Genomic DNA, 17,063 nt, shown 5'->3' with positions numbered 1-17,063 from the left:
TACACAGACTTAGAAAATGAATACAGTGCTATATAGAGAAGTAAATTAGGGTGACATGATAGAGTGTACTGATGATGGCCTTGGACTAAAGGGCTGGAGGTGATATTTAACCTGCAATCTAAACCAAAAATAATGAGTCCTGCGAAAAATGAGAAGTAGCAGCATCTTAGGAAGATGGAATTGCTGATGCTTAACAATAGTGATGTGTTAATGAAAAAGAAGGGAAGAATTGTGGCTGAAACACAAGGAGTGAAGAGTTGTATACAATAAAGTCGGAAAGACAAGGAGAGGTCAGAGATCATCTAGGATTTTTAAGAACAGCCAAGATTTGTAGGCAGCACGGTAAAGGAATAGTCTCTGGATAATTTTCTGTGTCTCCCACATTATTCTTATTCATAATAATAATAAATAATGATGACAAATAAATAAATATCAAAAAGATAAAAAAGACTTAATTTTTTTTAATGATGACGATATGGTATAATCAGATTGTGGGAACTTACTGCTTAATGAACAATGAACCAATTATGTACATTAATTAACATATTAACTAAACCAATTATACACGTTAACATACATGTTACTTAACGTGTATAATTAACTTGGTTATGTACCTAGTTAATTCCTAGGTACCAGACAATATTCTAAAATGCACATATCCTGTAAAGTATTACACAGTTTTTGAGTCACAGCATCTTTTGCACCCAGAAATGGTTATCTAATGCAACAGCTCTGGCCCTCTAGGTAGAGTGCTCTGTACCAACTGGGTTTATTAAAAGGTTCTCTCCTTTTGGCATGTTTGCACATCCTGATTGGTCAGTCTCAAAAAAACTGAAACTTACACAGAATTACAAAATTGTTTGTGTAACACCATTTACCATCCCAACGGTAGTTTGAGAAGTTACCACTTAAAGCACAATAAACCAATTATACATGTACAAAGCTACAGTAATATGAAACAAGATGGCATGTTCGTGCATCACTGTCACTGAAACATAGTATGTAAGGTAGAGTGGCAGGTGGTTAAGCTAGAAAAGCAGGAGCCAGGTCACAGAACAATGCTTGGACTTTATCCTGAAGACAGAAATATTATCAAAGGTTTTAAAAAGTGAAATAATGTTAGATTCCCCTGGCAGCAGGGTGAAAACTAATTTGACTTGGTTGATAAAGCAGGCAAACCTGTCAGAAAGAATGGACATTTATGAGGTAAACATCTAGGTAATGTCTAAAAGATGTGGTCACTGAATGTGGAACCTATAAGAAAGGAAATAGCCAAGGATAATTCTCAAGTTTTAATTTGACTGCTTGAATGATTGGTGATGTCTCAATTGAGGAAAAAAAATACAGAAAATGAGTCTGGAAAACTCAGACCCATCAATCTCTAAAATCCCTTTTTTTTTCACTGTATCTCATTTTATAGATTTAAAAATCCTGAGATCGACAGATATTAAATGCCCCAGAGTAGGCACCAGAACTTATGTCTCCTGCTGTTTAGTATGGAATTTATCCCATTAAAAACAACAATTTTTACCTCTTCATCATTTTTACTTCGTATATTTTATGAACACAAGAACTAAAATCAGATTTTAAAACTGGGGAATTTCTCTTCTGTATAATAACACACTAACAATTAGGGAAGTACTTTTATAAAATAAGTTTAAATACTCACTTCAAATTCTTTTACAAAATAACGAGTTTCACCTTGAATAACTGGTCTGTGATCCAAAAGCCTTGAATGAATTTCTCCAAGATCTGTAAAGATAAAATGAAATTCAGGGCTAATCCATGCTAAATGGCATCATCTCTAGCTTGTTTTACTCTCTGTCTTCCCCACCAAGAGATGAAGGTTAAAATCCAGTTTAGACTACGGACTAAGAGGAAATCTCATCCACTGCCAGTGGATGCGTGCACTGATGCAACTGCTTTTGAGAACAATCTTTCAGTATCTAATAAAGTTGAAGACATGTATACCTAGCATTTTCATGCCTAGGTATGTAGCCTAGAAAACTCTTGCACAAATTAATAAGGCCATTTATACATATTTATTACAGCATAGGTGTAATATCAAAAGAAAAAACGGGAAACACCTTAACCATACTCATATAATGGAATTCTACGAATCACCAAATAAAAATAAATACATCAGTTACACTTATCAACATAAATATATTAAAAAAGATAATACGTATTTTATAATAAAAATAATAAAAAGCAAGTTTCAGGAGGATTAAAGCCACTTACATAAACCTTTAAAAATATTCAAAATATTTCCTTTTGGGATAGAGATAGAAGCCACAAAACTATAAAGAAATGCGCAAGAATAATAAACACCAAATTCTGAATGGTGGCTACCTTGAGAGGGGGGAGGGAAATGAGTGCAATTAGAGCAAGACACAGTGGGGCTTTTAGTAATTTATTTATCACGGTGGATGGTGAATGTTCACTGTAAGTCTCTTTTTCATAAGTCTGAAAAAGTCATTAAGAAGGTCTGAATTTAAGTCTTTTGGTGACTCAATTTATTATTCTTCTTAGTTACAGCTATGCAGTTTAAAATGCAAATCTCAAAATTCCTTGAGAAATTAAAGTAAGAAAATGTGGTATTCATGTTCATTCACTGGCAATGTTCCCCAAATTTTTCATTTTTGCAGACATACGATGGGCAGACTTCAATTCTCTATTTTAATGAATTTTATTAGGACATATCTTCTTAAGCAGGTCAAGCAGAAAAAATACAAATACAAGCACTGTATATAAGCACCGTATATATCTGGTACATATAAAGAACTACAACTCAACTGTCAAAGACTTTCCCGCAGGAAACAGCGTTGTGAGCTTTAGGAGTCTAACCTAATGCAGGTTCTGTGAGAATCTAGGTTGTAACCTTCTCCCAGCTCAAAGCACACAGGACACACGGACATTTCTGAACGTGAATGGTTCTTTACGGTGCTACAGGGCGCTTTCACAAGTGTATCTCACTTACTCCTCGCACGACCAGGAACAGATCGGGGAGGAGAGTGGGTAAAGCCAATGACCCGAAGTCACTCAACTCCTAAGCGACTGCCCCCGCCTCCCAAGTCCAACGCCCTTTTCACTATACGTCGGTCACGAGGCTGCCCAAAGGCTCTGCGCCCCGGGGTCCTGAGCTTGCGGAATGGACAGGGGCGGGCCTGATGGTTCAGGCTGCGGCAGAGGAAAGCGGGGAAACACGAGGAGTTGGGCTGGTTGGTTGCAGTGGGACGCATTTGGAGCGGGGAAAAAGAAGGGAACCAACCACGACGCCCCCACCCGCACAAACGCACGCGCGCCAGCCCGGGAGCCGGGGGTCGGCCCGGGTCAGAGGGCGCCGCCTGGGAGGTGAGGCTGTGCTAGGAACCACCAGGGACTATAGCCCTGACACTCCGTACCCTTGATAATGAGGTGCGCTGAGCCTGCAGTCCCCAGGGAGTCCCTCTTCTTGCTGCCACCGCCCGGGGCGGCCTCACAACCCACAGGGGTCTCTGTCCCTCCGCCACTCATCCCGACCAGTTCCGCCCACCCGCGGCCGCGCTGCGCTTGCGCAAACCTGGCCGCCCTCTTTCAAGGCGCGCTCGGGGTTTTTTTTGCGTCATCACAGGGCGCCGGAGAAATTTAATCTATTCAGCGGACGGTGCCGGAAAGGCGTCTGCTGTGTAGTCAGGGTGTTAACTGGCAGAAGCTCTTGCCGCCATGCTGGATCAGGGCGGATGCTGCTGGAATAGGAAGGTGCTTGAACGTTGGAGCTAAACTCAGAGCCCTGGTTATTTGGCTCAAGGCTGATGCATTCCAATGCAGTTGCCACCTATATCTGCTGAGAATACATTCCAAGACCCCCAGTAGATTCCTGAAACTTCATATAGTACTGAACCATGTATATACTATGTTTTTTCCTGTATATACATATGATAAAGTTTAATTTATAAATTAGGCACAGTAAGAGATGAACAATTAGAACAATTTAATGAAAGTTATGTGAATGTAGTCTCTCTCTCTCAAAATATCTTATTGTACTGTCCTGCAGGTAATGAAACCGCAGAAAGTGAAACCTCAGATAAGGAGGGACTACTGTATAGCAAAGTCAATCAGTTGGGGGCTGTTTCTCTACTATGCCATGAGTGTGGCAGACTATTCCTGCCTTTCTTTTTAGACAGAAAACTGTTTCCTAGAATGCTTTTCTTGCTCCCTCTGCCTATTCAAGTCAGTAAACTTATGCTGTATAATAAAGAATTTGACTGGACTTTGACTCTGGTTCCTGGGAGGTACCCTCAATCCTTGGAATTTCCCAGGTGATAGAATTGTCTTTGTTATTCATGCCGAGCCTCTGGGAATGCACCTGAGTTTATGCTAATGAGGTGACTCATGGAGGGCCCAAGATGATTTCAGAATGGAGGTTGGCCACGCCAGAAGGGCCGGCCAACCATGAGGGCTTAGGCTTTGAGCCACATAAACAGGCCCACCTCTGGGGAGCCGATGGGGGCTGGAGACTGAGTTCAGCCATGTGGCCAATGATTTAATCAACTATGCCTACATGATGGAACCCCAATGAGTACTCTGGACATGGAAGCTCAGGTGAGCTTACTGGTTGGTAATCATTCATCAAAGTGCCAGGAGGGTGAAGCATTCCTGAGGACACGTAAGCTTCTATTTGGGAAATCTCCCATATCTCGCCCTATGCATCTCTTCATTTGACTGGTCCTGATATGTGTCATTTATAATAAAACTGTAATAGTAAGGAGAGCACTTTCTTGAGTTCTATGAGTCATTCTGTGAAACCTGAGGGAGTAAAGTGAGTAGCAATGAAACATCATGTGTAGAGAGAAGCTGCATGGGTGAGAACTGAGGCACCCTAGCAGACAGTGCTCGGGCCCTGGGCATATGACAGAGACAGCTGGTCAGAAATGCAGGTGGCCTGGGAACCCCAGAGCTTGTGGCAGGTGTCTGAAGGGGAGTCTTGAGGAGGAACATGCTTTGATCTCTGAAGTCTGTGCTAACTTTGGATAGCACTGCGGTTTAACAAACACTTACATGGCACTTGCTACATGCCAGGTAATACTGTAAGTGGTCTACAAATTTGCATTCGTTTAATCCTCATGGCTGGCCTTTGAAGTCATTATTATTATTGTCCTCATTTTACAGATGAGGAGGCTGAGGCACAGAGAGGTTAAATGACTGCCTGACTTGTATGTGGCAGAAACAACTGACTCTGTGTATGTGTTTAAGTATAGGTGGTGGGTGAAGACAGAATGGGGAAGGGAGATTTGGAGAGAAGGAAGAGAGAAGCCATATTAACTTTAACAGGCCACATGGGCTTTTCATTTTATCATTCAAAACATTTAACAAATACTTTATTGAGCAGCTGCTATGTGCCCAGCACAGTGCTAGGAACTAAGATATAGTGGTGAACAAGACTGATGCAGCCTTTTCCCTTCCTCATGGAGCCTACAGGGGCGCCAACACTGAATAAGTACACAATTACTTTTCTGCAAGTCTGTTGCTTGTAGCCTGTGAATATGTGTTCTAGCCATTTGATTATACACTATTGAGTTGTATTGTTCTCTGCGATGGTGAGGTCCAGCATATGCCTCTGTTCTCTCTCTGCTTTTACAGAAATCTTTACACTGCAGCTCAGACAGCTAGGAGACTGAGAAGCAACACTGGCAGTGCCATTTCACCTGGCACATTCAGCTGCTATGAGTGTGTCCTTGGGCTTTAAACCATGAAATCTCAAGTTTTGGGACTCTTATCCTCTCCCTGAAGGTCTTGTATTATCTCTTATTGTCTCTGGATTGACGAGACTTTTCTTGGATTTTTTAATGAAATTTGTGTTGAAATATTTGTAGATTCTCATGCAGTTGTAAGAAATAATAGAGTTTCCTTTTACACTTTGCCTAGTTTCCCCCAGTGGTAACATTTTGCAAATGCTAATATTACAACCAGGATATTGACATTGATACAATCCACCAATGTGATTCAGATTTCACCAATTTTCCTTGATTTCATTGTGCGTGTATATGTTTAAGTTTATGCAATTTTATTATGTGTAGGTTGATGCATCTATCATTACAGTCAACATACTGACCAGTTCCAGTGCCGTAAAGATCCCGTTAAGGTTCCTGTTTATAACCACAGTTACCTGTCTCCCTGTCCCCACCCTGACTTCTGGTAACCTATCATCTGTCCTCTATTTCTAAAAATTTTTTCACCTCAAAAATATTATAGAAATGAAATCATACATTAAGTACCTTTATATTTTTAAGAATAGCTGTACTCACATCATAACCTCTATACAAGATTGGAGAATCGATATCATATACAAATATAACCATGCGATTATAAAGGGATTTTTCCAATTACTCTACTTTTTGAGAGTCAAGACATCTAAATCATGGAGATATTGTCAATTTAGTAGAAGTAAAGTTCTGACTTTGGGGATAATTATTTGCTGTAATCCCATATTGAATCTTGTGAAAATTAAAAAATAAATGAGTAATTACATGTATACAATGAATAAAATTATAATTTATTCCTTAGTATAAGCCCATCAGGGGAACCATAATCGGCACAGGGTGGGAGATGGAGGGACTCCTAAGTTTATTTTGTGTTCTATCAAATCCACTCCACGAGATTTCCTCTGCAACATCTATTGACATTATTTCTTATCTTCATTTGTCTAACCTAATTTAGAAATGGGTTAAAAAATAAAAAATAATGCAAAAACTGATTAAGGCAAAGGAGGAGAAAAGAGTAGGTGGTCTTGCTGTTCGCGGTGGCTCATGCCTGTAATCCCAGCACTTTGGGAGGCTGAGGCAGGCGGATCACCTGAAGTAGGGAGTTCAAGACCAGTCTGACCAACATGGAGAAACCCTGTCTCTACTAAAAATACAAAATTAGCTGGGCATGGTGGCACATGCCTGTAATCCCAACTACTCGGGAGGCTGAGGCAGGAGAATCTTTTGAACCTAGGAGGTGGAGGTTGCGGTGAGATGAGATTGCACCATTAATCTCCAGCCTGGGCAACAGGAGCAAAACTCTGTCTCAAAACAACAACAACAACAACAAAAAAGAGCAGGTGGTCTTTTTGGGTGAGGTACTAAATATTACTGTGTAGCAATCTCATAAAGTTTTGGAAATGCGGCCGGGTGCGGTGGCTCACACCTGTAATCCCAGCAGTTTGGGAGGCTGCGGCGGGTGGATCACCTGAGGTCAGGAGTTCAAGACCAGCCTGACCAACATGGTGAAACCCCTCTCTACTAAAAATGCAAAAAAACTTTAGTATTAGCACCGTGTGTGGTGGCAAACACCTGTAATCCCAGCTCTTCGGGAGGCTGAGGCAGGAGAATCGCTCAAACCTGGGAGGCAGAGGTTGCAGTGAGCTGAGATTGCACCACTGCAGCGCAGCCTGGGCAACAGAGCAAGACTCTGTCTCAAAAAAAAAAAAAAAGTTTTGGAAATGCTTAGGGCACACTGGGCATGAAAGCCAGTTTACTGTGAGGTAACATGCTTTGTATTAGCATTAGCGGTCTTTTAGGCTGAAGCAACTTTATAATCCAGTACTGAATCTTCCTGTACCAACTGCTGCTAGTAGTTCCCCCAGAGAAGCTTCTGGTGTAGCTCCACCATTCGGAGAACGTTCAGGGCTTACTGCAAGAGCTACTAGAAAGTAACTGCTCCGGTGACAGAGCCAACCCACTGGAACACAGAATGCATTCCCTCCACTACCCTGGGCACACCTTCATTAAACTGGACTCAGCTGTGCAAAAAGACAAAAGCATGAGTTGTTGTGTACATGCAGCTAGCTCTGTGTATGCCTGTCACCTAAGCTTTGGACAGGTGTAGTGCAGTGGTTTGCATGGTATGGTCATCACAGCAGCAGTATTAGAATCCTCCTGAATCAGCAACTCAAATTGGATCCCAGAAATCTGTGCTTTGAGAAGCCCCAGGTGATTCCCATGCATGCTAAGGTCTGAGAACCAGTGCTTTATTGCAGTGTCTATTTCCTGTTCCCTCAGCATCTGATAATGAGAGTCAATGATAGAGTTCTTTTATCGAAGTGACAGTGCTCAAGTCAAATGGTGAAAGCGGTCAGGAACTGGAAACCTCATGAGGTCAGTCTGAGAGTTGAAAACTTCTAAGGGTTTTTAAGACAAGGTATGTGTGTTGCAGAAGGTCAGGAAAAATGGGGATGGGGAGAAGGAGAACTTACATTACATGAACAGACTAGTTCATAGACTGCACCAAAGCAGCTTTGGAATTTGTAATCAGGTGGCTGGAAGTTTCTCATCTTGCTCAAAGCAAGCCTGCGGCCTTATTGTTTAGAGCTACGTATGCCTTGTCAAATTGGTCATATGGCTACTGTATTTCAAGCTTAACTTGGATAGACAGGCCTGCCAGGCACAAATTTCTCAAGCTGATGATATTGGGGAGAACAAAAATTATCCACTGCAAGACTCCGAGGACAGATGACACCCAGCAGGAATGGCAAGCCAAATCTGCAGGAGCCATAATACTATTGGCTAGCCCTAGGGACCTGGCCTCTTTGAAGTGGAAGAGACAGTACGAATGAGCCATCAAATTAACTCACTGGGCTGAAAAAGATGCAATGCTTTCATTACCCCCAAAGAAACAAAAGTTTAAAACATTAAAACATTCCTAAAGGAATCATGATAATGGAAGCAGAAATCCTTGAGATAACAGCAAAAATGGCCAGCATCTCAAATTCTCCTGCCTTCCTGCCTACCTTCTTTTGGCCTCCCTTCCTTAAGTGAAAGATGAGTTTTGCTAGATTAGGTAGCAGTTGGAATTAGTTTTATTGGCTAGCAGTATTGGGAATAAAGGCAAAGCCTGCAGGAATGTGGGCGCCAGCAACAAGTAATCATTATTGCAAAATCAAATTCTCCATCTCATCTCTGATATGCCTGTATGTAACCCTAGAGCTGGGCTTCACAGTGTTATAAATCCAGCATACAAGCCACAGAGCAGTGGGATGTGGAGCCCCTTGTGTATCTAAAAGCTCTGCCCAGCAAGAGAGATATATGACGGTAACTTTCTCCCCATTGCTTTTGCAATAAAATTCGCCCAGTGCTCCAGGAAGAGTTAGGAATGTAATTCAGCTTCAATAAATCAAGACTAAAATTAAGATGGCCAGATATGTAGCAGCCTGCTCAGGTGTATGGAGAATTTGAAACTACCCTGGTAATGGGTAGTAGCAGATTATCTAATTATAGAGAGAAAGAAGAAATATTGCTCTCTGGGGTAAAAAGCTAAATGCTCTAATCCATTAAACTACCACCTCCCTGCCAAAGCTAGATTAATATTTAAGTTCATGTAACATCTGACTTTTTTTTAAAAGGAATTAAGTCAAATGTTAGAAAAAAATGTAAATGAAAAAGCTATAGTTCACAATAATTCTAATTTGACCACTTGTCAAATAGTGTATTTTATCTTTGGGTGTGATGTGCATGTACCTGATTATAATGGAGTTCTATTCCATCCTAACAATATATCTGCTTAAATTTTTATCAACATGTCTTGAAGCTATTCTGGACGGACTTTCAGCGAGTCTCTCATGAATGACTTTTTTTTTTTTTGAGACGGAGTTTTGCTCTTGTTGCCCAGGCAGGAGTGTAATGGCACGATCTGATCTCCGCTCACTGCAACCTCTGCCTCCCTGGTTCAAGCGATTCTCCTGCCTCAGCCTCCCGAATAGCTGGGATTACACACATGTACCACCACATCCGGCTAATTTTGTATGTTTAGTAGAGACAAGCTTTCTTCATGTTGATCAGGCTGGTTGCGAACTCCCGACCTCAGGTGATCCGCCCACTTCGGCCTCCTAAAGTGCTGGGATTACTGGTGTGAACCACCGCGTCTGGCCATGAATTACATTGTTAAGGGGGCACTGACGGTATGACGCACTGGCAGTGGGTGATGGTTCACATTCATTCCACTCCTCCTTTCCTGCCTTCTTCATCCCTGTGGGAGATCTAATGTGCTTATTACTGACTGTGGTTAACCATGGGTTCAGGTATAATTGGGTAGGGTCAATGGAAGATCAACGTGTAACTGGGAGTAAACATGAGAATTCCTATATATCTGCTAAAAACCTTAGTGAATAATCTTATTGCTGAACTGGGGGTGGGAGATGGGGTGTTTAACTGGGAAGTCAGGTCATGGATGGATGATTATGTCATTCTTGGAGCTATGTCACCTTTTCTACCATATTGTGATAGTCATCGCTTGGGAAGAGACTCGCAACCACAAAACTACACAAAACACTTCAAGATCTCTTGGATACTTGGGTATAACCGTGGCTGTGGTTGTTTGACATTGTTCCCATTCTAGAATTTCTATTTGTTTTAAAACTCGTTTTTATTCTAATTAATGAAAAAGTTAACGGATGTTTGGCTGAAGAGTGATTCTTCCCTACTTGGAATTTTTGGTCTGTTCTTGAAAGTTACACATGGAATAGGGACATATATCTAATCAGGGCAGTTGAATCAAATCCAGTGAACCTGGCAACAGATGGTCTTCCAACCCCGAAATCATACAGTTCCCATTTCAGCCATGGTCTAACCAAGGTGGTGGTTAGCATGTGGGTTAGTCTCTGCCTCCTCTCTAGCTCCTAAATTAACATGAGATCATATTACTGTTGTAAAATTCCCACACAGAGCTCAGAACATATTAAATACTCAGTAAATGATATCTAATTATTTACTTTCAAACAATGCTGAGTGGCTGGCAGCCTCCCAAAGAGTGCTCTATACACCCTGTTTCAGGAATATATTCACAGACCATTGGACTGTAAACTTTATGAGAGCAGGGATGTGACTGTGTTATCTGCAGGGCCTAGCAGAGTGTCTGTTACACAGTATGGCCTAAATAATATTTGGGTTATCATTGGTCAGTGCTGTAGGCTTCTCGGAATTACAGAAAGAAAATCCTTGGAAAGGGGCTTTCACTTTTCTGAAGGAAGATCATTCACAAAGATAACTGCACTGTATCTTAGACAGGTCTCATCAATCTTTGTTTTTAAGAGACAGGGTCTCACTCTGTTGCCCAGGCTGGGATCCAGTGGCACAATCATAGCTCACCGTAATCTCAAATCCTGGGCTCAAGTGATCCTCTTGCTTCAGCCTCCCAAAGCACTGGGATTACAGGTGTGAGCCACCACACCTGGCTCACTGGTCTATTAGAAACAAAATGAGAAAGACAGCATGGTCCTTTTTTTTCAACAGCTTGAAAAATGTAAGAATCAGACTTTTTTATTCTTTTATTTTTTGAGACGGAGTCTCACTCTTTCACCAGGGCTGGAGTGCAGTGGCACAATCTTGGCTCACTGCAACGTCCGCCTCCTGCGTTCAAGTAATTCTCCTGCCTCAGCCTCCCAAGTAGCTGGGATTACAGGTGCCTGCCACTACACCCAGCTAATTTTTTGTATTTTTAGTAGAGATGGGGTTTCACCATGTTGGCCAGGCTGGTCTTGAACACCTGATCTCGCGATTTGCCTGCGTCGTCCTCCCAAAGTGCTGGGATTACAGGCGTGAGAGACTTTTTAGACTGGTAAGTAATGTCAGTTCGTGTTTTATCAAAATCTCAAGATGCTCTGCCACCATTTTTATCTCAGATAGGCTCACATGTTGAGCAGGTTGGTACTTCAGGGATGATTGGCAGGTGGGAAAAGTCTTAATAATTTGGCTTTATGATTTTACAATCTTCCATAGCAGTTTGTCCTTTACTCATAACTTTCTACATATTAGGCACAGTGCTGGGTAATTTTTATACATTCTCACTGCAAATTAAATGCGATCAGTTATCTTTACCCCCATTTCGTATGAGAAATTCCATGTGCAGTAACTCGAGTGAGGTCTCATAGTTAACACATGGTGAGGCTGGTGTGCTCGACTCCACTGCTTCCCCACCCCCAAATTCTTTCATGCTGTAATTCACATATGACAACATTCACCATTTAAAGTGTACAAGTTAGAGGTTTTCCATATATTCCCAGAGTGGTGCAACCATTTCATTTATTCTTAAAATTATGCACCCGTTTATTTTATCTAATACTTAGGGCAGCTTTTTCTAGGTCGGCAGAAACTGATTCCACAAGTTAATCGGCATTTTATGGCACCCCCTGTAAAGCAGTTTACGGTGAAGTTTGAGCAGACATTTGTGTCTGAATCTCAGTCCCTTGACTATTGGTTGGATGATGTTGGGTTAGTTCCCCACCTCTGTGTGCCTCAGCTTCCTTATCGGCAAAAGGGGACAAAAAAGGAGTGAATTCACTTAAAGCACTTAGAATAGTGCCTGATATTCACTGAATGCTCAATAAATGTTAGCTATTATTGTCGTTATTAAAAGTTTTAACAGATATTTTAAAAAGCATTAACAGATCTTCATAACTCTGCATACTACAGAATCCTAAAATTAGCTCTGAATCATGAAAATTAAACTGTCAGTGCAATGTGGTCAGTGGAAATTGTATTATATCTCAATTCTTTGCAAACTGATGATCCATGTGATGTCAGCAATTTATTAACAAAAGATCTTACACAATTGATCATTTGGCACTCAGAAGGCATTTTCCCATTTAAGCGTTACTCACTGTGACAGAGGTAGCTGGTTGCCCACGTAGTATCCCTTTTCCTTCTTTTCTCATTGACAGAGCAGAGCTTTATTCTGGGTGCCCTTCGACTACACATCTGGCTTCCTCCCAGCTGGAGTGGCCAAAATTGTAAATCAATACAGCTGAATAGGGCTTCCAGGAAAGGCCGTCCAGGGGAATTGAGAAGGCTGGGAGAGAAGCCTTTTGCTGTCCCCGTCTTGCTCTTTCTTTGGGTGTTAATCAGATTTGATGTCTGGAGCTCTGACATTAATATTGGACCATACGTTGAACTTTAGAATGGAAACCACTCGTTCAGCATGGAGCAGCAGAGACTGGAGCTGGATGCTCACACCAAAGGTGGACTATTTCCTAACTTCTTTTACATGAGAGAAAAACAACCCACCTTGATGTTATTGGGGCTTTCTGCAATATACAGCTGTACCGGTAACATATACATGTAATTTACACTTATACTTTTCTCAGTCAGCTCAAAAGGAACTTAAAAGAACAGTACATTCTTTTAACAGATTGAGCACCGACTGTGGTGTGCCAGTGATTGTTCTGAGGGCTGGATAAGCAAGGGAAAATATAGTCTCTGCTCTCAAGAAATTACCAAGCCTGGCAGAAGAAACAGATAATCAAAAACAGTACAATGATGCCAGTGCCAGAATCAGGGGCTAAGGGCGGGACAGACTTGCCTTCCATGAGGACATTGACAAAGTAGAATACTGAAGAGGTCATCAGGTGAGAAGACAAGGGCATTTCAGGCAAGTGCCCGACAGAAATGACCCAAGAAGCACAGTAGAAATTCTACAAGGAAATGAATTGTTTTGATCTGGATGCTGAGAAGATGATCTAACCCTTGGCTGCAGAAGCCAGGTCTTCATCTTTCGACCATCCCTTCATCCTCCAAGATCTAAGTTAGTTGCGAGAAGTCCTGGGACTTGGTGGTACCAAGTAATACCTGTTCCATCAATGTTTTGCACAATAAAGAATTGCCTAGCCGACTGAGGGATTCAGAGGAATTTAAGACACAGGAAGAAGTGGGAAGAGGGGTCGCTTGACAAAGAGGTGGTCTCCCTCTCTGTCCTCCCGCCCTTTCCTCAGTGCTGACCTAAAATGAAGGAAAAGAGTGAAATACTTGGGATGAGAATGCTTGGTGACCTATTTCCTGTTGCCTCTATCTGTCCTGCTTCAATCCTCCTGCTGACTGGGAGGAGAAGACAGAAGTGTTGGGGCTAGGTGTAATTTGCAGCAGTGAACCATAACGTGGCGTGCTTATAGCAGACCCAGTGGTTAGCGCGAAAGGTACACAGACCGGGCCTGCTCCTGTAAGACACATAACAACTCCCGCAATTAATGTGAACCCTGTAGTCTCCGAACATACACGAATACAAATTTACAGTTTTTAATTTAAAGATCATGTCATAAAACTAAAAATACTCCTGAGGGCAACGAATTGTGAAATACATCATGTAAAAACTGTCTTGATCTGTTATACAGGAAGATGTGAAAGACAGTGTGGGTTCCTTTCTAGAGCACCACAATAAAGTGAGTATGACAACAAAGTGAGTTGCACAACTTTTTCAGCTCCCTAGTCCATAGAAAAGTTACGTATATACTATACTGGAGTGTATTCAGTGTGCCACAGTATCATGTCTAAACCACGATGTATACACCTTAACTAAAAAATATTTTGTTGCTAAAAACAGCATTAATGATCACCTGGGCCTTTAGGAAGTCAATCTTCTTGCTGGTGGAGGGTTTTGCCTCCATGTAAATGGCTCCTCATTGATCAGGGTGGTGGTTGCTGGAGGTTGGGGTGGCTGTGTCAATCTCTTAAGACAACAATAAAGTTTACCACATTAATCGACTCTTCCTTTCAAAAAACATTTCTCTGTAGCATGCAATGCTATTTGATGGCATTTCAACCAAAGTAGAACTTCTTTCAAAATTGAAGTCAGTTCTCTCAAACCCTGCAGCTGCTTTGTCAACTAAGCCTATGTAATAGAATAAATCATTTGTTCTCATCTCTAGTGTTCACAGCATCATCACTAGGAATAAAGTCCACCTCAAGAAACCACTTTCTGTATTCACCCGTAAAAAGCAACTCCTCACTAGGTGCGGTGGCTCACGCCTGTAATCCCAGCACTTTGGGAGGCCGAGGCCGGCAGATCACAAGGTCAGATTGAGACCATCCTGGCTAACGCAGTGAAACCCCCTCTCTACTAAAAATACAAAAATAATTAGCTGGGCGTGGTGGGGGGGGCCTATAGTCCCAGCTACTGGGGAGGCTGAGGCAGGAGAATGGCGTGAACCCGGGAGGCAGAGCTTGCAGTGAGCCGAGATTGCACCACTGCACTCCAGCCTGGGTGACAGAGCAAGTCTCAGTCTCAAAAAAAAAAAAAAAAAAAGTAACTCATGTGTTCAAGTTTTACCAAGAGACTGTGGCAATTCAGTACCATCTTCAGGCTCTACTTCTAATGCTAGTTGTCTTGTTATTTCCACCACATCTGTAGTTGCTTCCTCCACCGAAGTCTTGAACCCCCTAAGTCATCATTTAGAGTTGAAACCAACTTCTTCCAAACTGTTGTTATATTTTGACTTCTTCCCGTGAATCTCACAAATGTTCCTAATGGCATCTAGAATGCTGAATCCTTTCCAGAAGGTTTTCAATTTACTTTGCCCTCTCCATCAGAGGAATCACTATCTATGGCAGATATAGCCTTACAGAAATGCATTTTTTTTTTGAGACGAGTCTTGCTGTCGCCCAGGCTGGAGGGCAGTGGCTCAATCTCAGCTCACTGCAAGCACCGCCTCCTGGGTTCATGCCATTCTCCTGCCTCAGTCTCCCGAGTAGCCCACCACGCCCGGCTAATTTTTTGTACTTTTAGTAGAGACAGGGTTTCACCGTGTTAGCCAGGATGGTCTCGATCTCCTGACGTTGTGATCTGCCCACCTCGGCCTCCCAAAGTGCTGGGATTACAGGTGTGAGCCACCACGCCTGGCCTACAAAATGTATTTCTTATTAAGAAATAAATTTTTATTTATTCCGTTCACCTCTGCATCTCAAAGTGCTGGGATTATAGGCATGAGCCACCTCATCCAGCTAGCACTTTCAATTTCCTTAAAACTTTTCCTTTGCACTCCCAAGTTGGCTGTTTGGTCCAAGAGGCCTAGCTTTCAGCCTGTTTTGGTTTTGACATGCATTCCTCAAGAAGCTTAATCATTTCTAGAGAGAGAGACGTGCAACTCTTTCTTTCACCTGAGCACTTAGGGGCTACTATAAGTTTACTAAGTGGCCTAATTTGAATACTCTTGTGTCTCGAGGAAGAGGGAAGCCCGAGGAAAAGGAAAGAAATGGGGAACAGCTGGTCAGTGGAGCAGTCAGAACACACACAACATTTATTAAGTCTGAAGTCTTATATGGGCATGGTTTGTGGCACCCCAAAAATAATAACAATAGTAAAAAAGGTCACGGGACACAGATCACTGTAACAGATACAGTAATGAAAAAAATTCAAAATAATGTGAGAATTACCAAAATGTGACACAGAGACATGAAGCAAGCACAAGCTGATGGAAAAATGGTGCCAACAGACTCGCTCGAAGCAGGGTTGCCACAAACCTTCAATGTGTTGAAGATGCAGTAAAATGAGGTGTGCCGTGTTCACACACCTGGCCTGTTAAGCCTCCTGACTCAGTAACTTGAGAGGCAAAAATGGGGGCCTGTTACAATCCTCGTTTTGTTATAAACAACAAAATCATGATTTGCCTGGAGAAGAGAAAGGAAACTAACCTTACTGATGGCCAAGAGCTACGTATTAGGCTTTTTTCTTCATGTTGTCTACATTAATCCTCCTAATTTAGCATTATCTTTTTATTTTTGGAGATTAAGAAAACATGATTAACTGCTTTGTTTACAGTCATACAGCTACTAAGTGATAAAAACAGGACTCAACCTGAGTGCTGTATATTTCCCAAGTATCTGCTCTTTCTGCTAGAACTTTGATGGGTCCACTGGTCAGACTCAGCATCAACATGAAAACATTAAGTAGCATTAAACGGGAAAGCCCCCGAAGACCCCATTTTTCTCATTATTTGTAAAGATAAGGTCTTTAGCTCTACAATAACTATTATTTATTCAACCAGCAAGAGTTATAAAATATACAGATCTTTTAATGAAGTGCCTCCGTTCTTCACACAGCACTTTAACAGCAGTTCTTTCCATGAGAGTTGGCTTTCAGTTTAGAAAAAATCTAGTAATTAAAAATCCAAAATTAGTGGGACAGTAAGACTTTCCCATCTCTGTTTTTATATTTATTTTCCTCCTTACAGGAGGAAGAATTTCCCATCTCTTTTGGACCACTGCATATTACAATAAGCCTAACAACAAAAAAGAATCATTAACTCAAGAGGACCTGGAAGAATGTATCTTCCTCCAGTT

The 17,063-nt window shown here is 41.8% G+C and overlaps 1 protein-coding gene across 3 annotated transcripts in view; it reads right to left on the bottom strand.

The window, feature by feature from the left end:
• The window catches only part of BLOC1S5 (biogenesis of lysosomal organelles complex 1 subunit 5), a 53,970-nt gene extending 50,420 nt beyond the window's left edge, over nt 1-3,550 (bottom strand). For all 3 annotated transcript variants that reach the window (XM_005554083.4, XM_074038891.1, XM_005554084.5), the window contains exons 1-2: nt 3,405-3,550; nt 1,670-1,752 (exon numbers count right to left, since the gene is read on the bottom strand). In XM_005554083.4, the coding sequence (XP_005554140.2) occupies nt 1,670-1,752; nt 3,405-3,516 (195 nt within the window). In that variant the 5' untranslated portion in view covers nt 3,517-3,550. The remainder of the gene's footprint in view (nt 1-1,669; nt 1,753-3,404) is intronic.
• Nucleotides 3,551-17,063: the final 13,513 nt, after the last annotated feature.

Source organism: Macaca fascicularis, chromosome 4, assembly GCF_037993035.2.
Source record: "Macaca fascicularis isolate 582-1 chromosome 4, T2T-MFA8v1.1".
Taxonomy (NCBI): Eukaryota; Metazoa; Chordata; class Mammalia; order Primates; family Cercopithecidae; genus Macaca; species Macaca fascicularis.
The sequence above is the reverse complement of the archived record's forward strand: the minus strand, read 5'-3'. Positions and strand labels throughout refer to the sequence as shown.